Source organism: Lynx rufus, unplaced genomic scaffold, assembly GCF_022079265.1.
Source record: "Lynx rufus isolate CCGP_SWC_20201006 ecotype Redwood Valley unplaced genomic scaffold, mLynRuf1.p SCAF_7, whole genome shotgun sequence".
NCBI lineage: Eukaryota > Metazoa > Chordata > Mammalia > Carnivora > Felidae > Lynx > Lynx rufus.
In genome coordinates, this window is record NW_025814889.1 from 132,275,102 (window position 1) to 132,302,212 (window position 27,111).

General features: G+C 51.7%; 1 protein-coding gene across 1 annotated transcript; it reads left to right on the forward strand.

The window, feature by feature from the left end:
- The first annotated feature begins 1,484 nt into the window (after positions 1–1,484).
- GTPBP1 (GTP binding protein 1) lies at positions 1,485–23,807 on the forward strand. The gene is made up of 12 exons (XM_047066921.1): positions 1,485–2,195; positions 5,248–5,359; positions 11,056–11,236; positions 11,871–12,219; positions 15,496–15,619; positions 16,452–16,566; positions 18,771–18,915; positions 19,047–19,229; positions 20,054–20,189; positions 20,769–20,947; positions 22,275–22,475; positions 23,397–23,807. The coding sequence occupies exons 1-12, from the start codon at positions 2,004–2,006 to the stop codon at positions 23,487–23,489; spliced, it is 2,010 nt and encodes a 669-aa protein (XP_046922877.1). The 5' UTR covers positions 1,485–2,003; the 3' UTR covers positions 23,490–23,807.
- Positions 23,808–27,111: the final 3,304 nt, after the last annotated feature.

The following is a 27,111-nucleotide window of genomic DNA, read 5'->3' on the forward strand; positions in this document are numbered from 1 at the left end:
GTAGCTGCTTCATTTTTTTTTTTTAAGAGGAGACAGCTCAGGCTCAGAGAGGTTAATTAACTTGTTGGAGGTCACACAGCTAAGTAGTGGACCCAGGATCAACCTAGGTTCTACCCTGTCTTCAGAAAGAGGATGTAAAAATGGGTAGGGAATTCCCTTCCCCAAATGTAGTTGTAGATTTCTCTATTCAAGTAAAGAAGCACCTTCTCTTGAGAATATTTTTTCTGGGCAAGCACTATAGTGAGGAGGACGTGTGTTTTAGTGTACCGATAGATGTCAGCACATTCTGAACTTGAATTCTTTCTGGAAGAGCCAGTTGGTAAGATGCTAAATCCCAATTATTCTAGATTACTAATGCTTGGTATTTGGCTTTTTGGCCAAATCAAGATTTTAACGTTTTTAAACTACCTCATAGAGTAGTAGGTAGGATAGTTGTGGGCAATGTAGCCAGAATAAGAAAAGAAAAAACACATTTGAAGAGCTGTTATCAAGACCTTTGGAGTTGAATGACTTCTGGTTCCAGATTCCCAGCTGTTTGTGCACATAAGACTTGATTGTAAAAAAAAAAGGGGGGGGGCAGTCTGGGTGGCTCAGTTGGTTAAGCGTCAGACTTCGGCTGGGGTCATGATCTCACGGTCCATGAGTTGGAGCCCTGTGTCGGGCTCTGTGCGGACAGCTCAGACTGGAGCCTCCTTTGGATTCTGTGTCTCCCTCTCTCATGCCTCCGCTCATGCTCTGTCTCTATGTCTCAAAAATAAATGTTAAAAAAAATTTTTTTTAAGAAAAAAGGCTTGATTTTAGTTGAAAACAGGAGCAAGTGGAAGTTGCCTCTTTTTTTTTTTTTTTTTTTTTTTTTATCAGGTGGATCCTTAAAACTGACGGCCATTTTGAACCCCGACTCTTACTAAATCTTGTGTTCCAAACCCTGGATCTTGGATAGGTCACTGTCTCAGTGGCTGCTCTTTCTTGATTGCTGCCTGGGACGAGTGGCCAAGGCCCGATATGCGAGTTTTGGCTAATCTCTAATTTTATCAAGCTTTGCAAACGTTTGAAACCGGGAAAGATACTTAAAACTTGTGCTGATAGTATTTTGGATTGGGGCTTATCCACAACCGATTCTACTCTTTAGGAATCATCCATTGGAAACTACCCTCACAGACCCTAGATCTTGGCTTCACAGTTCACAAATGCGGTGAGGTAGTTTTGGCTTGTTATTTTAGCTGGTTGCCTCTTTTTGGTCCCGTAATTGCTCTCTCTGCAGAGGCAGTGAATGGAGAATTCTCCCTAAGGTCAGCGTTTAATTAATTGCCTCGCTCTGCTGCTATAGTATTCCAGGCATCGATCCTACTATTAAAATTGCCTGGAGGTTGCCAGCACGTCGGATTCGGTCTTGCAGGGATTGCCCGGAGTCATTGAGTTGAGAGGAGGGAGGCGCCTTGTGCAGTTTACTATCTCGGTGGGCGGTGGCCCGAGGCGCGGGACCTATCCGGTGACTAGATTGGGCCTTGCCCCTGTCCATCATCGCGAGGCTCTCCGCGCCCACTGTTTTGCCCTGAGATTTGGAAACTGAGCACCGCCTATGGGAAAGGGGGAAGTGAGGGGCGGTGAGGGTAAACGTTGTGTGTGTTCCCCCATTTATTGGATGGCTGCTGTGTCAGTCATACTCTGCCCACTCCCGTTGGCTGGAAGGCTCCAGGCAGGTAGCGTGGACGCGGCGCTGCCCCCTCCCGAGCTGCGATCCGGGCGCGTGACGTCTCAGACATTTGTTGTTGGGGTTTGGGCCTCATTAATTATTCATCAGGTACTTGAAAGGGCTTCAGTGATTGGTGGCTAGGAGGCCTGGTCGATTGTTTCTTAGCTAGAGATACGTGTCACTCTTTACGCGGCTGGAGAAGTTTCGCATAAATTATCCAATGAGGGGCAGGGCGGGGCAACGCATAGATTAGGCAAATGCGCCGAGGAGGGAGGGGAGGCCGGCTACGAATTAGCCTAAGTTATTAAAGATGGCGGCGGAGCGGAGTCGCTCCCCGATGGACTCGCCGGTCCCGGCCTCTATGTTCGCCCCCGAGCCCAGTTCGCCGGGGGCGGCCAGGGCCGCGGCGGCTGCCGCCCGGCTCCACGGCGGCTTCGACTCGGACTGCAGCGAGGACGGCGAGGCGCTCAACGGCGAGCCGGAGCTGGACCTCACCAGCAAGGTAGGCCTGGGCGCCGGCGGCGGCGCTGAGGGGGACAGGGCGGTGGGCCGAGCCGTCTCCGGGACAACGGTGATGGCGCCGGCGGGGGCGGGAGGGGCCGGGCCAAGCCCGCCCACCTGCCGGTGCGGGACGCGCCTGGAGCTCCCGGCCGAGGGCGAGGGGGTGGCCCCCGAGGGCCGCGCACCGCCGTCCTCCCCCGGCGGCGCCTACCCGGCCTCCCGCCGTCGGGCTCCCGCCCAGATCGCTGCCCCCCGGCTCGGCCACGTGGAACGGGGGCGCCCGCAGCGCCCCGCGCGGTTGCGGTCCCGGTCCCGCTCCCGCTCCGGCTCCCGCTCCCGGAGCGGTGCCGCCTCCCCCGAGACGGCAGCCGAGAGTCGGAGGTGGCTGGCGCAGGGGGAGCGGCGGCGCGGGAGGATCAGGTAGCCCCGCCGGGAGCAGGAAGGCCGCCGGGGCTCTGCCTGGTGTCGGGAAAGGAGACCGAAAGTAGTTGCTCGGTCGGAGGGAGGGTTGTCCGAGGAATTCCTGCTCGACGAACCAAAACTGAAAGATGGGCAGGACCCGTAATCTCGCCACCCTGGGAGTGGAACCTCATCCTGTATGAATGGAATCATGAAGGGCCTTTTAAATCGGGGCTTCTGAGCTTGGGAGAAGGTAGGCGGGAATCAAGGGCTCGGCTTCTGCTTGGCATTGTGCGAATGAAGCAGTAAGTGTAAGACGCGACTGGTGTTTTGAAGGTGCTTAAACGTCAATAAAGGAGAGAATGCCAATCTGGGAGTCAGGGCTGGGTTCCCTTTCCTGCCCTGCCACTTAAAAAGGCTCTGTGACCTTGGGAAAGTTTCTTAACCTCTCAGTTCTATAGCTACATCATTTATAAGTCCAAGTATGTTGTAAAAATGAGAAAGGTATTCGACATGTTAAAAAACAAAACAAAACAGAACAGGCCCAGGACGGAGTCACTTGCCCCCAGAACGGCAAAACTTAGTTGCAGCTTCAACCTCTCCCAGGAGTGAAATTTCTTGGTCAGTGCTAGTGAGGTAATCTGCCTGACAAGATCCCCCCTGCTTTTCCCAAAGAGAAGGTAACCTTGCCTGAAACGGATCCTTTCTTTTCTTGCCCTAATAACCTTGTCTCCCCTCATTTCTGCCTATAAAATCTTTTTCCTTTCTGTACAGCTACATGGAGCTCCTTTCTCCTTGCTGGATAGGATGCTGCCTGATTCATGAATGTAGAATAAAGCCAATGAGATCTTTAAAGTTACTTGATTGAATTTTGTCTCTTTAACAGACCCCTAGTATAGCGCCCGATACATACTACTCAGTAAATGTTTGAAGGGAACTGAACAACTGGTAATTCCCTGTGCAGATTAAGTAGCAGCAGGTGGAAGACAGAACATCAATGCCACCTCCTACCTGTTGCTGGATAGTTACAATGAAACGTGTTTGTCGAGCCTTGAAAACATTCGTGCCTTGTCAAAGTCTGGTGGCAAAACTGCATGCAACTTGACCCAAGCCGGAGAGAAGTTCCCTTGCAACCTAAGCAACCAAGTTTCAACTGTTTTCTCTCCCTCTAGTCTCAGCTGCCTACCTAGAAACCAGCTATCTGCCTTCTTTAACAGTTTTCTTGTCTGCTGTCTCCACTACCGTAATGAGAATAGCCAAGCTCAGAGAGAGGGATGGCCAGAGGCAATGTGTGAGGCCATGGGCTTGAAGCAAAAGACCCAGGCAGCACCCAGGTTGACAAGTACAAGCCCTAATGAGTCAACTCAGGAAGTTGTAAGAAATGCACTTGCTTCAGAAGCAGATGAGTCGGGTGTCAGTTCATGGTCAAGGTGCTGAAGAATCCTGAAGACACAGGGTGGGAACGTGCAAGGCAGAGTTGCAAAGAGAGTAGTACCGTCATTTCCTCACCAACTCATTTAATGTTCCGGGATAGGCAGGTGTTACTTCATTGCAGAGCTGGGGAAGTCCTTCTCACTGTTGTGAACTTGAGAAGCCGTAGGTCTGTAAATTTTGATGATATTGAAAAGAAAAACTGACAATGTGGAGAGGGAGAAGGGATGTGTTGATTCCTGAGGAAAAGACTAGAAGCTATAAGTGTATACGCTTGCTACAATGAACTACGGAGACCAAAAGTTCTGAGAGCTTTCAGAGGGAGAAATGATCAGTGAACTGTAGTGGCTAGTTTCATCTGAGAAGGTTTTCCCAGGGCTGATTGGGCGAAGGAAATGAATTCCCACTTACTGAGCCGTGGACTAGGTGTTTTTACATGTTATCTTACTTGGTCTTTGTAGTGGCCTTAGGATTCAGGTAGTATAATCCCTATTTGTAGATTGAAAAACTGAGACTCAGAGAGGTTAAGTTCTTTGTCCAAGGTCACACACAAGTGGTCAGAGAATGGAATCTGACATACCTCTTGCTAAATGGCCTCCCCAAATAAGCAGTGTATATTTTCACGTTATTGACAGAAATTTGCAGAATGATGGCGCTAACTACCCGCCTTACTGGTAATGGGTGTTTTGTTGCTGGAGATGAGTCTTGCGGCAGTTTTTGCTGCTGATTCTGAATAACCAAGATCTTGCCAAGGCGAGATGGAACCGAATTCTTTGGTTACTGTGAGAACCAGTGGCCTAGGGTGGCGGGAATGGCAGGGTAGGAGCTCTCTGTCCGGTGAACTGCAAAGTGCAGGTAGCAGACTTTGGCACGTAGGTAACAAAGCACGGCTCCTGAATGCCTCCCCACAGTGCCCCATTGTCAGTCGTGGTGGGTCCTTGCCCCTCCTGTCAAGCAGCAGGAAGCAGGCTGCTCACACCCTTTTGTCTGCGGGTTGTGGCTGGACATCCTCATTTTAGTACATCATAGAACTCAATTCCTAAAAGGCTAAGGCTCAAAGGCTATTTCAAGGGAGGCAGAGAGGACATGAGGGGGGCCGCGTAGTTATTTCAGATCGAGATGCTGTGGGGTTCAATCAGGGTCTTTGGTCAGGCTGCTGATCTACCTTGGCTGTGGTGCTCTTCTAGTAAGTGTGGTCTTAAGGCTGTTGGTTTCTCTTCTAGCTGGTTCTAGTGAGCCCTACATCAGAGCAGTATGACAGCCTACTTCGGCAGATGTGGGAGAGGATGGACGAGGGATGCGGAGAGACCATATATGTCATTGGGCAGGGATCAGGTGAGCATAGTTTTCCTTTCGCTTTATTTTTAAAAAATTATTTAGAGCACATTGTCCTTCTTTTATCAACTTCCTGGTCCTGTGTCGGCTGCAGTGATTCTTTAGTGTCTGCACAACTGTTTGGGAGGACATAAAAGGACAAAGCGGTGATGCTAACTCCCACCTTAGTGATCATAATATGCTTGATGTCAAAGATTCACTGTCCAGGCGGTTCTACAGATGCTTCCTTGCTGTCTCCAGTACCCTCAATTTGCATAAAGGGAAAGCACAAAGCGAGGAAACTTCTTATCCCAGGTAACAGAGCAAGTCACAGTGAGGCCTACAGTTAAGTCTTCCTTGGGCAGCTCTAGGCCCTTCCCTCTTTAGGCCTGGTTTACGGATCCCTTTGCTGTTATTAGCTGTTTTGCAGAGAACCTTCGTGATTCTTCTTGACGTCTTCAAGAAAAGGACACCCAGCGTTCCTCCCTTTGGCAAGACCGCCTTGCCTCAGACCACACTGACCATTCGCTGTGGTTAGCTGTGATAACAGAAGTCTTCTTTTTCTCCCTGTGAGATCCTGTCAGACGTGTAGCCTTGTTACCATTCCGGAAGGGGCTGATCAATGTCCTCCAGCCTGCTTGTTCCATTGTAATGGGGCCCACTGTTTTAGAGGAGGGCAGTCCTCTAAATTTTATCTTGGGCTTTCCCCCCGCCCCCCTTTGGTCACTCCTAGGGATACCCTACCTCAGAGGTACTTTGTGTGGATAAGTTAGGTATTAAAAAATATTCCCTCGATACAAGGCCTACTTACTCTTGCTTCATTATGACATTATTTTTGCTGAAATGGCAGCTGGGCTTGTTAACAATTATGAATTTAGCCTGGACCAGAACTTGGCTCTGTCGTCTTCACAGGAAGCCCTGGTAGGCCTTGATGCGTCATTAAAGGAACAGTTCTTTGCTGAATGCAGGCTTTGCAAAGGCAGGTAATAATTCTTTTTAGTCAGAGATGGAGAAAAACTCAAAGTCATTCTTTAGCTATTTGACTAGAAGATCTGTTAAGTATCTTCTAAGGGCTTGATACTGTTGCAAAGTACTTTTGGATACTTATAAACTGGCCTCTGCCCCGGGAAGAAAGATAGTATATACATAGATAACCTGAGCAGAAAATATTTGGAAATGCCGCAAGACTGACGTATGGAAGAAGGGTTTGATCTCCAAATACTGCTGTGCTTTCCTTTGAAATGTCTCTCCTATCCGTCCCTTCCATTCCATCTTTGCTGCTACCTTCCCAGTTTCGGGTCTTATCACTTTAAAGAAAGCATGGTCAGAGAGGTAGACACACTGAGAGGTTGCCTGACAAGACGGGGAGGGGGTTGGTCAGCACTGGCAAGTGCTAAAGACAGCAAGGAGAGTCAGGTTCAGAAAGAGCCATTCTGTTTGGTGACCAGGGGTTTGTTGGTAGACTTTTAAAAGCTTTTGTTCAGGTGCACATCTGGCCTGCTGTATTAGGATGAGCCACTCTCAGGCCACTTCACGCTTGTAGAATTGAAGAAACCATATCTAGACCAATTTTGACAAGCGTCGGGACTGTTCTTTGATGGTCTGTATTCTTAGGACCCTGCCCTTCCCCGCCCCCTCCCCCCCCCATCATTACCATGCCTTGGCAACTCACAACTAATTAACCCTCCAGTGGCAAAGCATAAGATGTTCAGTATTCATTATTACATCTACACACCCAAGCATTATCTTTGCATCCACCAATTGGACGCTGTTAGATTCAGTGACTCCTTCCTACTGGAATTCTTTAGAGGTAGAAAGAGAGCATAACTAGTTAAACAAGTTGAACATCAAATAGAGGACTAAACCAGATGCAAGGCCCCCAGAGGTCAGCTTCATTACCGGCTTCCTGTGCTTTACTTCTGTTTATCACTTCCTTCGTCTGTAAAATGGAGTTGATGGCACACTTCCCCACCCTACCTCAGAGATATTTTGTGTGGGTAAGTTAGATGTTAAAAAGTTCTAGGCAGAGTAATATGTTCATTAAGTATACGTTCCTAATTGTAAAAGGAGGCGGTCTCACCTGGTAGTAGATCTCCATTTGCCTACTGGCTCTTTTCCTTGTCTTCAAATGGGGTTGATAATAGAATCTGTCCCGTGGGTCATGGCGAAGATTAACACTTGACTATAGTATCACAGAAATGTTACCTAGTATTAATCATGGCAGTAATAATTTTTTAAAGATTCCAGGTTAGAGTTGATTTACCAGGAGATTTTTTTTCAAGAAGAACTTTGTTCATTTTTCATATTAAGTCATGGCTTTCTAAGAACCAGCTCCTGTATTAAAAGTTCAGGGAAATAGGAGGAGTGTCAGGTCTCTGGGGGCAGTCAGCAAGGGCTTCAAAGAGGAGGTGCCCCTTGAAACGATACTAAAGGGTGAGTAGGAGTTTTCCAGGTTAAATGGAGGCAGTAGTGAGTGAGCTGAGAAAGCCACATGCACAGAGGCACAGAGGCATTGGTGATTGTGGAATAGTTGGTGGACCAAAAGTGATTCTGTAAAGTGGGAGCATAGAATGTGAGGTTGGGAGTATCAGGAGGGTAGGCTGGACAGATCAGCAGGGCCCACGTCTTGATGGTTTTTGAACGCCACATCAAGGAATTAAGACTTTTATCCTAAAAGCACGTTGAGGAGAGTGCATACAGAAAAGGTAAGCCAGATGGCAGGACAGAAATCTGATTAGGTCTGGGCATGGCTAAATATGTGGCCTTAAGTAATTGGACCTCTACAGCTTTTCTCCTTGGCCTTTGTCTCCACTCCTACAGAATGAGGAATGCGGTGCACGCTGGAGAAGGGTAATGTGACTAGGGGCATTCGCTGGGAGGTCTGGATAGACAAGGTGACGTTCGTGATTGCCCCTTGGTGTGAAACAGGACCCGGAAGCATTTTGTTGTACCAGAAGCAGGGAAGGTTGGATAGAATTTGGGAATCTGGCTAGAATGGCAAGGTTAGTAGGCTTTCTCTTAGGAACACTTTCAGTAAGCCCTTCTCTAACCTAGAAGATTTCTAGAGCTAAGTAGGCTGAGGGAACTCCTCAGCCCAACCAATCCCTCTGTATTCTTTTCTTTTCTTTTCTTTTCTTTTCTTTTCTTTTCTTTTCTTTCTTTCTTTTTTTTTTTTTTTTTTTTTTTTTCATTTTGTAAACATTTGAGGACTTGATGGAGGAAAAGCACCCTCATGGGGCATCCAGGGAATGTTTGAGATACCCTGTCCTCAAGATCCTTGTATATAGTGGGGGAAGACATGCATCCAGGACCCTATTCCACAAGGGGGGTAGTGTGTGGTGTGCTGATGTGCTTTCTAGGATGGGAAATACGTAAGCAAAGGAATAGATCTGAAGAAGTGTAGGGAACAAGGAGGGATGGTAACTGAGCCACTTGCGTTGGGACAAAACAGGAGGAGGTGTGGGATAAATGCGGGAGACCTTGAAGAAATTGGAACCGGTTGCTACTGGACTGGGGGAGCCCGAGGGTTTGACTTGGAAGTAACAACGCCAGAACTGTGCCTGGATTAGGAGCTTAAGCTTGTGTGTATGCAGGATGGGTTGCAGGGAATAAAGCCGGGATGTGCTACGACCAGCTAGGGGTCTTGTAGTGTTTGAGGTGGAACAGGGCCTGAATTGGGCTGGTGGCACTGGGTTGGCAACAGGAGAGCAGGGACAAGGACAGAAGGGCGAGGCGTAAAGCTAGAATCAGGACTGGAGGGATGAGTGTTGAGCCTGGGTGACTGGAAAGGTAGTGTTGCCATCAGAAGTAGGGAAGGCAAGGGAGGAACTGGCCGGGCACGAAGAGGAACCCTGGCCAGAGGAAAAGGCTCTACGTTTGGAATCAGAAAACCCAAACGCCCACGGCCCCTTGGCTGTCTACCAGCTCTGAGACCTCTCCGGGTTCTGTTTATCCCATTGCTAAATGGGAACAGTAATGCTTACCCCATAGGATTGCACGGAGGACTAAAGTGCTTTACTAGCAGTGTTCGTTTTTGTGCTGTGGTTTACAAAGGAGTGTGGAGTGGTTGAGTTTAGATGCCGGGCTTCTAAGAGTTCTCACCCATGCAACTGGAAATCCAGTCTGGAGCTCTTCGAAGAGGACAGTGCTAGAAATGAGTGTTTTTGTCGTTTACAAAGTGACGGTTGGAGCCATAGGATGAGATGGCCAAGGGAAATAAATGTTCAGAGGCTAGAGAAGAGGACCACTGAGAGAGGAAGGAGCCAGACAGAGGGTAGAGAGGTAAATCAGAAGAGTTCAGGCAATAGGCAGGCAGCATGGGAGGGAAGTGCTTCGGGAAGCAAAGGTAGGGTAGCCAGCAGTGTCCAGTGTTGTAGGGGGTCAAGTAAAGGGCATTAGATGAGTGGTTGAAGGCCATTAATGACTTGAAAATTAATTTTTCTAGAGTCCTCAGAAATACAGTCAGCAGGTGTGATCACTCCCTTGAGATGCTTGGTGGTAGAAGGGAAGAGGGGGTGGGAAAAGGCAGTGTAAAGTCTTTGAGAGGCAGTAGAAGAGAAGGGGTTGGGCACATGCTGGGGGATTAGCCTGGGGAAGGGGCAGAGGCACTCACTCTCTGAGACCCAGAGGCTGGAGGAAAAGCCGACGAGCTCTTGTGGGAGGAATTGAACGATCCCAAGTTGAAAGCACCTCGCAGGGATTACCTTACAGTAGACGCTCAGGTGATTTGGTTGATTGGCCCATGTCTTTCCGTTGGACTCCCTTCCTCATTCTGAGCTCAGACTCCTTTTTTCCGGCTACTTGCTGGATGTTTCACCTGAGCCACCTCAATTAAAAATCTATCCCTAAAATCATTCTTCAGTTCTCTCCCAATTTTCCTTTGCCTCCTGTCCTCATCATTTCTTGCTTGGGTTATTAGAATTAGTTCCTAACCGGGCTCCCCCTCTCTGGTCTCTCCCTTGCCAGTGCACACTCTCTGTTGCTGCTCAAGACCTCTTTCTAGCCCACAGTGAATCTGATCGTGTTACACCCCTGCCTAAACTCCCAAAGCTTCCCACTGCCTGGTACATAATGTGTTTTGCTGCCGTCTGGTGTCTGCTCTTAACGGCTCTCACCCCTTATAGGGTCTCTCACCACTTGGCATCCCGCTCCCCAACACACCAAGCTGCTTATTGGTCCTTGAATGTGCCGTGATCTGCCATGCTCCGTGCTTTGCTCCTCTGCCTAGGATGTTTTTACTCCTTTCTCCGTAGGCCCATTTTTCATACTTGGAGACCCAGCTTGGACTCGGCATCCTGCAGAGCTGTCCTCAGCTTCCCTAGACTGTGCTAGTTGCTTACACTTTACATTCCCTTTGTATAATTCTATAGTAAAGTACTCAAGTTGTATTGCAATTAATTAATTTTCTGTCTCTCCCGCTGGGCTGTGAGCTCGCCGAGGGCACCTGTACTCCCAGTACCCAGCATGAGACTTGGCATAAAACCTTGGAGAGTCTTAGTGATTACTGTTGAATGAATTAACGAATACCCTGCTTCAAGGGGAAGCCCGCGGCACTATTATTTATTAACTCTGTGTGTGCCCAGGTTTTTGAAAAGTGTCAGAGAGAGCGGTGTTGTTCTCCAGTGCCTGGGGTCGGTGGGGGGGGGGGGGTGCGGTTTGGTGGGGGTGGCTGAACGGCTGACTTGTTGGCAGGCTGATGTCTGGGCTCTTGTCACCAGATGGGACTGAGTATGGACTGAGTGAAGCTGACATGGAGGCCTCCTACGCCACAGTGAAGAGCATGGCGGAACAGATAGAGGCTGATGTCATCCTCCTGCGGGAACGCCAAGAAGCGGGGGGCCGTGTGCGTGATTACCTGGTCCGGAAACGAGTAGGAGACAATGACTTCCTGGAGGTCAGGTGAGGAGGCCTTCGGAACAGTTCAGGGGTTCTGAACCCCTGCGTGACCCTGCGGTCTAGGGCTTCACGGAGAGCAGTGATTGAACCTCTGGCACTTGACACTCCTTCCCTTTCTGAGGCCAGGAAAGAGTGTCCAGAGATATGATAGCTCCGTTTTCTGCTTCTGTACTTCCCCCTCCCTAAATATTTCCGTTTGGTAAGAGTGGAGGCCAGCCATCCATTTGTGGCCATTGTGTGGGCTGCCTTTTCTTAACCGACTGAGCCACCCAGGCACCCTTTTCTTATCTGAGGCTACGTTGTCTCATCTAATCAACCTGTGAGGCTGAAAACCAGGATATTGGAGGGGAGCACTTTGTGCCTCTGCCGGCTTGGGGCTCCTGTCTGGCAGCTTTGAGGAAGCTAGTGGACGTCAAGAGAGAAGGCCATCGTGACAGGAGTCTAGTTCCTCCGAAATAATTCTTTCTACTCTGGAGGCTGTGCTTCCAGGGACGTTCCCAATGTGCTCAGCCACGAGTGGGGGGAGCAGTGGGCTGCAGAGGCTCAGGGGCAGTGTGTCCTTAGAGATCCAGGTACTCGGGTTCACTTTGCTTACCCACTAACTCTCACAAGGATGTATGGGTTCGTGTACGTGCAGGGTAGCAGTGGTAGGCAACGTGGATGCCGGCAAAAGCACGCTTTTGGGGGTCCTGACCCACGGGGAGCTGGACAACGGCCGAGGCTTTGCCCGCCAGAAGCTCTTCCGCCACAAACATGAGATTGAATCTGGTCGCACCAGCAGCGTGGGCAACGACATCCTGGGCTTTGACAGTGAAGGCAATGTGGTAAATAAGCCAGACAGCCACGGTGGCAGCCTGGAATGGACAAAGATTTGTGAGAAATCCACCAAGGTCATTACCTTCATCGACTTGGCTGGCCATGAGAAGTACCTGAAGACCACTGTCTTTGGCATGACAGGTCATTTGCCGGACTTCTGCATGCTCATGGTAAGTGGGAAGCACTCCTGAGGAGGGGAGACTCCAGCTGGGTTGTTTGGGAGGTGGTGATGCGCGAGTGCTAGAGATTGTTCTGCGACAGAGGCCTGTTGATTCCGGGCTTTGACACTGGGTAAGGATGACACATTTTACAGGGTTGCCTGGCCCCCTGAGTGCTGTGGTCTTGTACCTTGGTGGTGTACGCACCTCGATCTCTCCCCCTGGTGCCGGTTGCAGACCTGTTTTATTTTTCAAAGAGGCATAGAGGAGGGTTTCTCCTGGGGCTCACTTACCACCTTCAGAAATGTTTTCCCGTGGCGGGGTTAGGCTGCTTTGCGGAGGTGATACTAGGTGGCACCCCCAGAGACGAGACGAACCTGAGAAGAAATGGAAGAGAGCACAGACGGCAGTCAAGAGGGGCCCGGGAGGTCACCTCTGTCAAAGCCTGGGAGGAGAGGCTCCCGTGTGCCTGGCACCGTTCCTGGGGCCTGAAGGATACGGGGCCACCCCGGGCTCCCGTAGAGCTTACAGTCCAGTGAGTAGTTTTTTTTTGGCAGCTCATCAAAATATAGATCAACTGAAAAGGAAAGGGAGCAGAGGCTTCTGTGTTGGATCATGTTGCAAAGTTTCCATTTGGGTCCCACTGGTTTTCTTCCCTGGACAGCGTGTGGGAGTCTGTGAGGCCCACTGCCTTGCACACAGCTTCACAGCTTCCACAGAGAGCACAAGTGAGCAAGTTTTCCTTTGGCAAGTGCTTCTCAAAGCCCTTCCCCATTTCCTGGTTCCTCCAGCTGCCTGTATTAATAAGTGTAGTAGACACAAGCATCTGTTGAGAGCATAATTGATCAAGTTGCCCCACAGACACAGGTTCTCAGGCAAATTCTCCCCAAACTGGAGAGTAAAGAAGCAGAGCATATGTGTGAACACTCTTGGTTGGTCTCTACCCAAGGTTCTTGGGATCTCATTAAATCGGGATCTCCCGTATCCTTGAGCATTTCAGGGGCCACCACCAACTTTGGGCTAAGAAAAACTTCCACAAGAAGGGGTTTCAGAGGGAGAGCCATAGGGCGTATTTGGGGGAATTGCTGGGTTTGTGTTAAGAAAGGTGTAGAAACCAGTGTAAAGTAGGCATTTTTCTAACTAAGTATAGGGAACAAGGGCAATTAAAGGAAACACCTTCACCCTAGATGAAATGTTATACATTATCTGACTTTTAGGCTATAATCCAAATATTAAAAATTTCTGTAGAAAACATGAAATCATCATGGCTCCATGATAATAAATTTCCAGGGGGGGGGGGAAGGAGTCTATAAAATATATAGACAACAGTGCGATAGAGCATTCTCTTATCCCAGCTGGAAAGAATGCAAACAAGTCTGGGTTGGATAGGAAAGGTGGTTGGAAGAAACGGGAAGAATTAGAAGGAAGAGAGAGGAGGAGTCTTGGTGTGAGCAGAAGGGAACATGGCAGAGGACGTCTGTGTCAGTGGGATAGCGGCTCACCTGTGAAGTGCGATCAAATGAAGGGCATCGCTTGAAACCGTTCTGGAATGTAAGGGGCACCTGGGTGGCTCAGTCGGTTAAGCATCCAACTCTTGATTTCGGCTCAGGTCATGATCTCACGGTTAGTGAGTTCGAGCCCCATGGTCGGGCTCAGCGCTAACAGCTCGGAGCCTGCTTGGAATTCTCTCTCCCCCTCTCTCTCCCCCTACCCCACTTGTGCTTCTCTCTCTCAAAATAAATAAATAAACTTTAAAACATTTTAAAAAGGGAAGAAACCGTTCTGGAATGTATTAAACGCTATGTAAATATGTTACGACAATATTTATTTTGAGAGAGCGAGCGAGTGAGCAAGAGCAAGCATGTGCGCAGGAGCAGGGGAAGGGCAGAGAGAGAGGGAGAGAGAATCCCAGGCAGGCTCTGTGCCTTCAGCACACAGGCTGACACAGGGCTCGATCTCAGAACCCGTGAGATCATGACATGAGCCAAAATCAAGAGTCAGACATTCAACAGACTGAGCCACCCAGGTGCCCCGTCGTAACAACTTGAATTCAACTTTAGTAAGTAGCGCATTCTTATGGCACAAAGACAAAAAGACACCAAAATGCTTCTACTGAAATGTCTCCCTTCCTCCTCTGTTCCGTTTCCTCTCCAGGGCAACCAGTATTTCCAGTTTCGTATGTAGTCTCCAGAGATATTTTGTAATCATACCAGCAAATGCGGATGTATTCTCTCCCTCCAATTTCAGACAGTCAGGAAGGTTGAAGGAATAGTACAGCGAACACCATCGACCCGCTGCTCGGATTCAACAATCATTAACATTTTGCTGTGTTCATCTGTGTTTGTGATGGATGCATATGTGTGTTTTTGTTGTTTTGGTTGAACCATTTGAAAGATTATAGGCATTGTGACTCTTGACCCCCACATACTTTAGCACACAGCTCCTAAAAGTAAGGACTGTCTCCTACTGTTACTGTAGCTGGGAAGATGCACATGAGTTCCCTAATACCCTCCAATATCTAGGCTCTAAGTGTTTATATTATCTCAGATGTTCCCCAAGTTTCTTAAAGCTGCTTTTTTCAAACCCTGATCCATTCTACACCCTTTTAACGGTAGCATGCTACCTACACCTTGCCTTTTTTTTCCTCTTAAAAACATGTCTTAGAGATTAACCCATGTCAGTAGATAGGAGTCTCTCTTTCTTCTGGATAGCATGCTTGGTATGCTTTGTATGGCACACTTGTACATGTGCCCTAGTTTATTTGGGCAGCCTTTATGGTGATATTTTAAAACGTTTATTGTTACGGGAAGGACCAGTAGCAATAACAACAGCTGCCATTGCCTGAACACCTCATTGGTGCCAGGTGTATTGGATCTCTGACGTATGTTATGACACTTGAACCTTAACAGGCCCTCTAAAGTGGGTGTCATTACTGCTCCATTTTATAGACCAGGAAACTGGAGGCCAGTGATGTTAAACTGAATGTATCCTTGATGGCTCTAGACGGTTGTTTTCCCAGACTGTCTGAGTTTGTCTTTTTTATCGTTTCCAAGTCTCCTCTGATTTGGATAGCCTACATCGTTAAATCAGAGGTCAAAGCCATTGGTGCCTAGCCCAGCTTCCATCTACAGCTATTTGGTTTCCGGCCCAAGACTTCTGCCCCATGTGTCCTGTTCTGATGGAGGCCTCAGAGATGGGAGCTCTCTCTTACCCCAGCCTTCTTCGAGCCCCTGTGCTCACCCTTACTCTGTCTCCCTTGTCCTGACCGTTCCTTCTGTGTTGGGGCAGGTGGGGAGCAATGCTGGCATCGTGGGGATGACCAAGGAACATCTGGGCCTGGCATTGGCACTCAATGTGCCTGTCTTTGTGGTGGTCACCAAGATTGACATGTGTCCTGCCAACATCCTACAAGGTAAGTGAAGCTTGCAGCTAGCAGCAGTCTCTCTGTTTGGGGCTGTCGCCCACTGTGGCTCCTTGGTGGTGCTGCCAGGGCTTCAGCCCAGAATCTTTTGCTTTTTTCCCTTGTGCTCAGACCTTGGTCTGAATTTCTGTCAACCCGGAATCTTCTGCTTCCTCCTCTGTTTAGCTCTTGGTCTGAGCACACCCTCGAATTATGCCCTGCTCTTTGTTCCTTCTGGTTCCAAATATAGGATTCTTGAGATCCCTGATCTGGCACCTCTTTTCAGCTGGCCATAGGGCCAGGGCCTTGGCTTTTAGCATCTAAACAGGGGATATTTATGGAGACATTTGGGCAGAGGGTCTGATTGCCTTCTATCACCAAAGGCTTCAGAACAGCCGCACATTTCTTCCTCACTGCTACAGACGGTAGATGAGAAGTAGAGAGGTGTCCTTTTGGAATGCCTCATAAGGGCTTCTGTGGATGTGTAAATGTCTTAGAGGTCCTTTGTCAGATGAATTTTTATCGAGGAAGCAGAACATTCTGAGAACATTGGCTTTGTCGTGGCTTACAGGATGTGGGTCTTTTAGAGACTCGGGAGAAATCTGACCGGTTTCAGACTTGTAACCTTACCAGAGAGACCTTATCTATGCTCTTTTTAACTCTAGCAAGCACCTACCCACCCCAGGTTTTGATCCTCCTTTTGCTTCTCCAGGGCTGCCATTTAACGCTGGTCTGTCCATCTGTCTCCTGCTTATGTCAGTAAGGAGTGGACCAGTCTTGCTCTGGAAGCCCGGCCAAAGAGAAAGCTGTGTCCCCCTAACTGTGTTCCATTTCACCCTTTAAGAAACCCTGAAGCTGTTACAGCGCCTGCTGAAGTCGCCAGGCTGCCGGAAGATCCCTGTGTTGGTACAGAGCAAGGATGATGTGATTGTTACGGCCTCCAACTTCAGCTCTGAGAGGTAAATGGGTAGTGAGCACTCACTTCTGGGCAGGCATAGAGATTGGATGGACTAGAAGATTCTGAACTCAGTACAGCTTCTCCCAGCTGGGCAGTGTTGCCCAGAAGTTCTGTCAGGCAACCCATATTCTGAGGTGCTGGCCTTGCTGAGGTTGGAATCTCAGCTGAGGCTTCAGTGTCTTCTTACCTGTGAAATGGGAATAATATTCCCTTCTCCATGGCGTTCTCATAAGTGTTGGAAATGATGTATGTAAAGCACTTAGCCCTGTGTCTGGCTGCTGTGTGATACAAACGCAGCCATTTTTATAACTTATTATTAATTAAAAAAATTTTTTTTCAATGTTGATTTATTTAAAAAAAAAATTTTTTTTTCAACGTTTATTTATTTTTGGGACAGAGAGAGACAGAGCATGAACGGGGGAGGGGCAGAGAGAGAGGGAGACACAGAATCGGAAACAGGCTCCAGGCTCCGAGCCATCAGCCCAGAGCCTGACGCGGGGCTCGAACTCACGGACCGCGAGATCGTGACCTGGCTGAAGTCGTACGCTTAACCGACTGCGCCACCCAGGTGCCCCGTCAATGTTGATTTATTTTTGAGAGAGAGACAGAGTGTGAGTGGGGGAGGACCAGAGAGAGAGGGAGACACAGAATCCGAAGCAGGCTCCAGGCTCTGAGCTGTTAGCACAGAGCCCGATGCAGGGCTCGAACTCACGAACCGCGAGATCACGACCTGAGCTGAAGTCGGACGTTTACCGACTGAGCCACCCAGGCGCCCCTTATTATTAATTTTTTATACTGTTGTCCCCCAAAAGCTGTCTCATCACAGATCAGTTTTGGCATTTACTTATTAGTGTATCCTTTGATTCCATAAACATTTATTGGATGTTTGTTCTGTGCCAGGTTCTTCATCCGGGCATTGAGGATTCACAGTTAACTCAGGCACAGTCTTTGTCCTCAGGGTGGTCACCTCCTTGGTCAGAGAGCTACTCTCTTGATAATAGTGAACTTTGTTAAGTTTGCTCCTTTTCCCAGAGTCTGGGGGCTGCTTAGGAGCCATCGCCTCCTGGCTTGGTCTGTAGTACAGAACCCAGAGCAGCCTGGCATTTTGGTCTATGGCTGTGCCCTGATGCTGTCTTCAGTACCACCAGGCGGCCAGCAGAGGGGGTATGTTTCAGCTGGCCCCATTTCATTTCATTTCATTTCATTCTGAGCGCCTCTTCTGTGCAGGTGTTATTCTAGAAGCTATGGAGACTATATAATTCCCAATCTTGAAAACTCTGATTAACCCTGGATAGGAGACAGAGAGCCTATTGTAATGACTGATGGAAACTGAGATGTAGTCACATGTAACATACACAAAAAGTTTTCCAAGAGCTGGCAGGAGTCAAGAGTGCCCATCTGGGGGGCGCCTGGGTGGCGCAGTCGGTTAAGCGTCCGACTTCAGCCAGGTCACGATCTCGCGGTCCGTGAGTTCGAGCCCCGCGTCAGGCTCCGGGCTGATGGCTCGGAGCCTGGAGCCTGTTTCTGATTCTGTGTCTCCCTCTCTCTCTGCCCCTCCCCCGTTCATGCTCTGTCTCTCTCTGTCCCAAAAATAAATAAACGTTGAAAAAAAAAAATTAAAAAAAAAAAAAGAAAAAAAAAAAAAGAGTGCCCATCTGGGAAGGGTTTCCTGGAAAAATCTGCATTGGAGATGGGCTCTGAAGGATGAGAGGGTTTTTTAGTTGGGTAAAAGGGAAGAAATTCAGGCAGGAGGATCAGAGTTAAGATACACACGGGGAGCAAAAAAGTATTAGGCTTTCGGGAGAAGCAAAGGTTCTCTGGTCTGGCTGGAAGACAGGAATTTGAGGGAAATAAACCTGCCGACATGCTGGAAAGAGGGAATTCAGGCTGTCTCCTCTGCAGCAGAAAGGCAGGTAAGAATTTTAAACAAGTATGTGTGTGCTTTAGGAAGAAGAGGCAGTCATACGAGCCCCAAATAGAGCAGTGGTGGAAGGACAGGGACGAGGGGACAGATTTCAGAGAGAAAACTGAGTGAGAGAAGAAGGCCTTAGAGCAGGTCTGGCCAGCCCTTGGAAGGCCAGGGCAGAGGCGCAGAGCCCTAGGAGGCCGGGGGCCCTTAGCAAGCAGCACGTGCTTACCTTTCCCACCCTATCACCCAGGAGCTGGCCATCTGAGCTCCTTTGTCTTTCTCCACCCTCCACTTAGGATGTGCCCGATATTCCAGATCTCCAACGTCACAGGTGAGAACCTAGATCTGCTGAAGATGTTCCTCAACCTCCTCTCCCCCCGCACCAGCTACCGAGAGGAAGAGCCCGCTGAGTTTCAGATTGACGACACTTACTCTGTCCCAGTGAGTGGCTTCTGGTGGACCGAGCGGCGCGGGAGACTGGGTGGGCACTTCCTACAGGGGCATCAGGACAAGTATACGCTGGGGAGGGTCTGAGTGGGCATAGACTTACTGGGCCTTGGCCTTCTCTGCAGGGTGTGGGGACAGTCGTGTCGGGGACAACACTGAGAGGCCTGATCAAGCTGAATGACACACTGCTGCTGGGCCCAGATCCCCTGGGTAACTTCCTGTCCATTGCTGTCAAATCAATCCACCGCAAGCGCATGCCTGTCAAGGAGGTGCGGGGGGGCCAGACGGCCTCCTTTGCGCTGAAGAAGGTGAGTGTCTAGAATGTGAGGAACAGCCCCCTCGGGTTCCGTTACGCTGGGCTCAGGGCCATCTGCAGTTGTCCTGGCTGCTCAGTAAGGCAGGGATTACTGACCTCACTTTTACAGGTGAGAAAACGGGGGCTCAGGGAGCCCAAGTGACTTACCTAGGATCACACAACTAGTAAGTGCTATAGCCAGGACTTGAACCCAGGCCTACCTGCCTCCTAAGCTCTGTTCCCCCTTCTGGTGCCTGAGGAGGGTCCCCCAAACTCAGTGGTGAGGTCAGAAAGACACTTCCCTCCTATGCAGATGGTCCCACTGCAAAGGGCCATTGGGATCCATGCCAGATCCTCCTCCCATTCAACCTTCCATCCCTCAGGACTTGGGATGAATGCTAGCTATAGGGTCACCTGCCTTCCCTGCCAACCAAATTAACCAATGGAATGGGATTTCCTTACTCCCTCCAGCCGTCATCATGCTCACCCTGTCTCTGACATCTGCACACTCGCCTGCCTGTGCCCTCTCACCTCCACTTAATTCTTATTCATCCATCAAGGCCCAGCTGAAATGCCACTTCCTGTGTGAAGCCTTTCCTGACGCAAGCACCCCTCCCCGCCCCCGCTGCCCCGCAGAGCAGTGTTTAAGCTTCCCATATAGCACTTAAGCCGGCCTTGTATTGTCCACCTGGAAGGCCTGTGGTCCAGTGCAGTAAGAAGGCAAGGCTGAGCTGGGGTGGTCTTCGTTCCCAGAGGGGACGCCTGGTCCTCTGGGACCAGGGGATAGAATCCTGGGCATCATTATCCCTGAGGTCTGGGATTCCCTCTTTCTTTCAGATCAAGCGCTCGTCCATCCGCAAGGGCATGGTGATGGTTTCCCCACGCTTGAATCCCCAAGCATCCTGGGAGTTTGAGGCCGAGATCCTTGTCCTCCACCACCCCACCACGATCAGTCCACGCTACCAGGCCATGGGTAGGTGTCTAAGGGCACTGCCAGCCCAGGAGGCCCTCTGCTCTAACTCCCTCAACAAAGTGTTAACAACTCCCCAAACCCCAGAGTCAGGTCTCCATCCTGTTTAGTGATGCCTTCCCCTATGTTCTGCCCACAAGCCGCAGGGTTTAATCAGTTCCTGCACACATTAGCTGAGTGCCGGTTCTCTGTCGGGCTCTGGAGACCCGGACTTGCCCTCAAGAGCCTCACACTCACTCCTTTAGCAAACGTCGGCCTGTTATGTGCCAGGCAGTGTTGCCAAGGTGTCAGGAACAAAGAGATGGGCAAACTCTGCTGTCAAGAGGCCAAGAGTCTAGAGAAGGTACACACGCAAACAGAGTGCCCTGTATTTGGGGACCAAGACTGTGGGTCCGGGGACAGGTGGGGTCTGACAGTGTGCAGCAGGAGCAGACCAAAGAGCGGACCTCCAGCTCGCTTGGCCACATGCGGTCCCCTGAGGCCTGTAGCTGGCCACAGCTCAAGCGTGTGCCGTGCTCTTTCTCCTGCCTGGGGGCCACTGAGCAGCTGAGTCCTATCCTGACCTCCTGGCTCTTTTGACAGTTCACTGCGGGAGCATCCGGCAGACGGCCACCATTCTGAGCATGGACAAGGACTGTCTGCGCACCGGGGACAAGGCCACCGTGCACTTCCGCTTCATCAAGACCCCTGAGTACCTGCACATAGACCAGCGGCTGGTGTTTCGGGAAGGCCGCACCAAGGCCGTGGGCACCATCACCAAGGTATGCCGGGAGGACCTCTTTGCCCAGTCCCAGGGAGTCCTGGGGACCATCCCATTCTCAGACTGAGCACAACAGGAGAAGCCCTGCAGAATCCTGCTAACTGCCAGGGACAGAGGCACTAGTTCCTGCCTTGGGAGAGCTGAAACAGTGCTCAGGTGTGGCCTCGGTGCCATGTTCTCTCTTTCCCGAGAGGTGTCTCTGGGCCTTCTGCCTCCCTGGGCTTTGGTGGTGACTGTGGAGGAGAGGAGGTGGGGTTGATGCCTGGCTGTCCTACCTAGGAAACAGAGGTAGGAAAGTGTCTGGTTCTAGCTACGGTCGGCCTCCGAGGTGCCAGGCATAGGCTCCAGTGGCCTGGGGGGGGGGGGGGCACCCTGATGGCAGTGGGTCAGGATATAGTGACTGTTGGACAGCTAGGGTGCCTGGGCTTGAGCTGTTTCTGTGTCGTGGAGCCCACTTCATGCCCTCTGCAGGCTTCACCCGTGTTCTTGGGTAGGGGCAGTTGATAGAGTGGTTTGATTCTTGCTCTAAACAGCCTGTGTGAGATCTTGGGATCCACCTCAGGCTGGCCTTGCCTCCAGAACGGCCTTTCTCAGGCTCATCCAGGCAATTCCAAGGGCTGTACTGTGGGTGGCAGATCATCTCTTCTGAAGGCTGCTTGCCTCTGGGGCTGGCTGAGAGTGGCAGAAGCTGCCAGCACGTGCCATAGTGCCCTTGGGGGTGTAGCCAGGCCTCCTCCCTGCTTTGAGATTGAACTTAGACCACAAGGGAAGGCTTTAAATCAGTCTCTTAAGATTCATGAAAGCCACACTCCAGATGTTTCCAGGTGCTGAGGCATTCAGGTGGTTTCTTTGGGAGGCCTGAAGTTAAAGCCTGCCCCAGGCTCTTGTCACAGGGGCAGCAGGAGATTCAGTTGATTCCCTGAGGAGTTCAGCCAGCTTAGCAAGGAAGAGAGCCTCAGGTTGGGTTCACAAGGTTCTGGGCAGGCTGGACCCCAGCTAGGAGCGAGGCTAGGTGGGAGGTTGACAAGATTCACAGTGGTCTGCGGGAAGAGCAGCTGGGGCAGGGGCTAGGATAGAGCCACTCTGGGCTGGGCTGAGGCAGGCAAGACGTCAGCCTGGGTTGGAGCAGCCCCGAGACACTGAGTGGGAATGAAGACCTCCCTTCATCCGGCTGCCGCTGTCACGGCCTCCCTACCGCCCACCTCGCCCAGGGCTAGCCAGGCCAGGGAGGGGGAGGTCCCTGGGGGCGGAGGCACAGGGCCTGGGCAGCGGAGCTGACGTCACTGCCTGCAGCTCCAGCCGCATCCTCAACTCCTTGACTCCTGCAGCTCCTCCAGACCACCAACAACTCCCCGATGAATTCGAAGCCCCAGCAGATTAAAATGCAGTCAACAAAAAAGGGCCCCCTGGCCAAGCGAGAAGAGGGAGGCCCGTCTGGAGGGCCAGCAGTAGGGGCACCCCCGCCTGGAGATGAAGCTTGCTCTCTAGGGACGGTGCAGCCGGCTTTGTCCAGCGGTCTCCAGGCACAGGTGAGTGGACTTCTCGGGCCAGTCTGGTCCCCTGACCACCTCAGGGTGGCAGTGGGAGGGTGGCTGTTCCTCTAGCCGGTGGGGGTGACAGGAGAGCTTCGGGCAGCCTGTGCTCAGCTGCCGTGTCTGCAGTTCATAGAAGGTGCCTCCCCTCCAGCTCTTGGCACGTGAGTGCTAAGTGCGTGCTGGTTGTCTCTTGAGGCAGAGCGTTTCTTCGAACACTGTAGAAAGCCCTGTAGAAAGCCCAGTTTAGTCGGTCCTGCTTAGCATTTGGTGTCAATAATCAGAATAGAAAATTGTCAGGGGTTCCCTCTCTGAGTAAGAGTGCTTGCGGTCTGTGTGTGTGGGGGGGGGGGGGGGGAGTGGGGTATGTCTGTGGTGGTCCAGAAGGTTGGAAAGGCCCTGCCTTAGAGGGTCGTCCTGCGTGGCAGGGGTGGAGTAGGTGGCCTTGGGCCCCGTGTCAGTGTGGTTGTCGCTCGGCATCTCCTGTTAGGTTCGTCCCCCAGTTCTGTCCCGTTTGCCCTCTCATATTGCTCCTTCCGGTGTCTTCTCCATCTGACCCCGCTTTGGAGAAGGAAACTTCTGCTTGGACCTGTCCTTTCTGTTTTCTGTCCCACATTGAGCCTTTCTCTCTGTATCAGTGGGGGCAGGTGTTGGTTCCTGCTCTCTTTGTGCTTCTCAGAACGGCTCACTGTCGTCAAGTGTGACCTGCCCGCTGGGGAGGCAGGGTGGATGCCGGCTCCATCTGACAGAGAAGTGCTGTGCTCTAAGTCACACAGTAGCTGACGGCTCGGGCTAGGCTGGGACCATACCGCCTGCTGGCTTTCCTCCCACCCCTCTTCCCGCTGCCTTGCCCCTGTGCCGCCCTGCCCTGCTCCCAGTGGGCCACTACTTTTCAAGCTCCTTCTTTCTCCCTTTCAGCCCAAGCCCAGCAGCGGGGGCCGGCGACGGGGGGGCCAGCGTCACAAAGTGAAGTCCCAGGGGGCCTGCGTGACTCCTGCCAGCGGCTGCTGAATCTCCCCTGGCCCACCCCCACCACCCAAGGGATCCTTGTACTCTGGCCACTGTGCCACCAGATGGGCCAGAGCAGCTCTGACCACCACCCGTCCTCCCCCAGGCCACAGCTGGAGCCTCACCATGCTCCCCCCACCCCCATTTTCCAGGGGGGTTGTAATTTATAAGCTGAGGAAGGTGGCCAGACTTCCGGAGGACTGACCATCATCTACCTTCTTCCCTGCCTTCTTCCTTACTCACATTTTTTGTATATCTGGGCCCTTAGTTTTTATTCTTTTTATTATCTCTCTCTCTCTAGTGTGTGTGTGGGTGTGGGTGTGGGTGTGTGGGTGGGTGGGTGGGTGGGTGGGTGTGTGGTGCAGAAGTGTAGCCAGTCAGGGCCCTGGCAGTCTTTCTCCTTTTATCCTCTGTGGCCACCAGCCTCCAGGAGCTGGCTGCCTGCCCATCTGTCCATCCGTCTGTGTGTTTCTGTGACAAACTTTAGGGGCTTTCAGAAGCTGAGGAGCACATCACTCCTCTGTGCTCACCCTCCTCCCCTGTGCTCACCCTCCTCCCCTGTGCTCATTCGTCTGTGCCCAGAGCCCTCTACAGAGCCGGACTCAGGGCTTAGGGGATTCATCAGTGTCTGCTGCTGCCCGAGCAGGGAGCCTTCCTTCTGGGACTAGGGGGATTTTAGCAGAATGGAGCGTGGTGGCCTCCTTTTTTCTCTCTCCTTTTTTACCCCCTTAAACCCAAAACCATGTTATGCCAAAAGCTCTTAAGTTGTAGCCTGTAGATGTGTGGAGGGGAGTGGCACTTGGATTGTAGGACCCTTCCTGCCCCTAACTCTGACCCTTGCCACTGACCCAAAGACAGCAGGTGGTTTTTTTTTTTCTCCTTGGAGACAATCCTGTTTGCCTGGCCAGGCCAGGGCAACTCCTGCTCTGCTGATTCTGCTGAGCTGAGGCTTTGGCCCTTGAACTTTAACTCTGCATCTTGTTGGGCCTGGGGGCACTGATGGCTGACCTGGACTCGCATCAACTCACTCTGGGTCCTGCTCACCAGCACCTCCTATTGGTGGGGATGTGTTCCTCTGAGCCAGGCCTGGGCTACAACTCCTCTTCCCTACCACAGCCCCGCCGTGTTGCCCCAGCTGGCTGCTACAGGAGCACAACAGGGAAAGGTCTGAGCCCCAGTTTTGGAGGCCCCTGTGGGGGTGTGGGGAGGTTAGGTAGGGGGTTGTGAAAAAGATTCTTCCGGGCCCAGCACAGAGCATTAAGCCCTCTGGAAGATTCACCACCTAGGGTCCTCCAGGCCAGAGATGGCCCTGTGGGGCCCAAACGAGCCTGGCCTGAGCTGCGGACAGAAGCCCTTGGTTTAGGGTGGACTGGTGGGTAGGGATATGTTCTTCTAACCAGGGCAGACACCCAGCTGGCTGGGTCCTTCCTCAGCCTTGCCTTCTTCCCATCCCAGCCCTCTCCATTCTTCTTGCTTCTGAACTGCTGGTCCCTCCCCCTCCCCTCCTTCCAACTATTTCTAGTTACCACTGACCCATGGCCATGGACTGACCGGACCGGCACAGAAAATAAAAGTTTGTTCCAAGTTGATGGTGTCATGTTCCCGGCCCAGGCCCTCCAGGTGGAGGTGCTGCCATGGGGAATGCTGGCTGTGCCTCTCTGGAGCCCCCAGCTGTGGAGCAGGGCGGGGTCAGGAGGAGCCCAGCTTCTCCTCTCGGGCATGTGTGGCTTCAAAACCCAGGCTCCTCTGCCAGCGGTGACAGGGGCCAAGCTGCCAATCTTCTCTGACGCTCAGTTTCCTCGTCTAGAGCAAGAGGTAAGCGCCTCTGTCACGGGGGTTGTGAGGATTCGGTGAGAGAACGTACGGTGAAGCTGTGATGTGCCCAGCACATGGGAGGTGCCCAGTGAACGGTCCCCGTGCTGCTTACCACTGCACCAGCTGCCAAGTCCATGTGGCGATAGGCAGCTCGGAAGGAGAAACGTGGTGTTGACAAGTCTCTGTGATGTGGCTGTGCTGTTGGGTGTCTCCCTCACTTGTTTGATTTTGAAGCTACTAGATAGGAAAGAGGTGGTGTTCCATTTTTCCGGTTAGGAAACAAGCTCAGAGAGCAGTGCCTCCAGTGGGCACGTTCATTCCTGCACCGGCCCACGCCGCGGCCATCCGTAGGCAGCTGCTCTGCTCCTTGCCCTTTGGCCCCTGCCTGTTCCTCGGTGTGCTGTGTCCTTCTTGCTTTTTGACCTGGTTCTGCTTACAGGGGCCTCTGCCCGCTGGTGCCTTCGGAAGTGGAGGACTCTAGCATTGGGCAGCGCCCCCTGCTCGCTGTCCCCGTGGGAGGTGCTGTGGCGTCTGTGTTTCCACAGGGTTTCTCCAGGGTGGGACCTTGTTTTGCCTGAACTCTTTTGCCCCTAAGAGCATCACCGCTTTACTTTTGGAAGCTGTGGCCTCCACCCTGGCCTCTGTCCTCACTCAGGAGGTTGGTCTGGATCTGTGGTTGCCAGGCCCACACCTGCTGGCAGGGGCTGACTGAATACAATGTTTTACTGTCATTAACAGGGACTCCAAAGGTCCCCTACGGGTCTCAGCCCTACCAACTCTCACTTTGGAACAAAACACCAGCCCTTTTGTAGATGATAAAGAATAAAGTTGTTAACTGATCCTCTCGAATGGCCAATCCTGCCCTTTCTGTACGTGCAGCTAACATTTGTGGTGTCTTTAGTTCAGTTGGGACCCCTGTTCTGGCTTACTGAACAGAATAAGGTAACAGAATATGCCACGGCGCAATGGGAAATGCAAGCTTGGGGATCACGGGGCGTGCCTTGGGGAAAACGGGGTGAGAGCTGCGCCCCTGAGGAGACAGTAGGACTTGGACGCGGGCAGGTGGGCAGAGGGCACACGCCCAGCCCAGAAGCACACAAGCAGAGGCACGGAGCCCTGTGCGTGGCAAGTCCCAGGCACTCGTTTACTGGTGCAACTTGGGGACATCCCCGTTGTTGAGCAGTGGCACCAGATGCAGAGCAGGTGTTGAGTGAAGTAAGGGGAATGGAGCGCGTGGTCACTGGGGGTGAGCCCCGGGACCGGCCTTTCCTGGCACACAGGACTGAGCGGTTAACTGGCCCGAAGCCTCAGGGCTGGATTTACGTTGCACCTGCTACTGTCTCCTGTGGTTTATCCCCAGCCCCTCCCTACTGACTTGTCCCTGCCTTTATTTTCTCAGCTGCAGTGGGGACCAGCCCTGGGTCAGGTACCGGGTACACTGGAAAGCGTGGTTGGGGACCCACCCCAGTCCCTTCAAGCGGCTTCTCGGGAGGCACTGGATCTGGGGACAGAGTTACAGGGAAGGGCCAGGACCCGTTCCCCTGAGCTGGTAGGTGCGGCTCTGCAGGGGCTCCATCCCAGCACAGGTACGAGGGGCAGATGCCTAGTTCCCGTGGGGAGGATCCGCACTGAAGGCAGGCGTGGTCAGTTGTGAAGCAGGTAAGTTCTTCTGCCTGCTGCTCAGATGGCACTGAGAGATGCAGGGAAAGCTGCCCCTTCACACTGGGGTGTCTGTGAGGCCTAGTAAAGCCACCTCCCTCCTTTCTCCTGCCAGCCCCTGAGCCCAGAATCGCAGAGCAGGGCCTGCCTC

Excerpts from the sequence above, each read along its gene's own strand:
- GTPBP1 (XM_047066921.1), top strand. The coding sequence starts at position 2,004 with ATGGCGGCGGAGCGGAGTCGCTCCCCGATGGACTCGCCGGTCCCGGCC. Across the intron at positions 5,360-11,055 it reads TGTCATTGGGCAGGGATCAG|ATGGGACTGAGTATGGACTG; the intron begins GTGAGCATAGTT and ends TCTTGTCACCAG. Across the intron at positions 19,230-20,053 it reads CCTCCTTTGCGCTGAAGAAG|ATCAAGCGCTCGTCCATCCG; the intron begins GTGAGTGTCTAG and ends TCTTTCTTTCAG.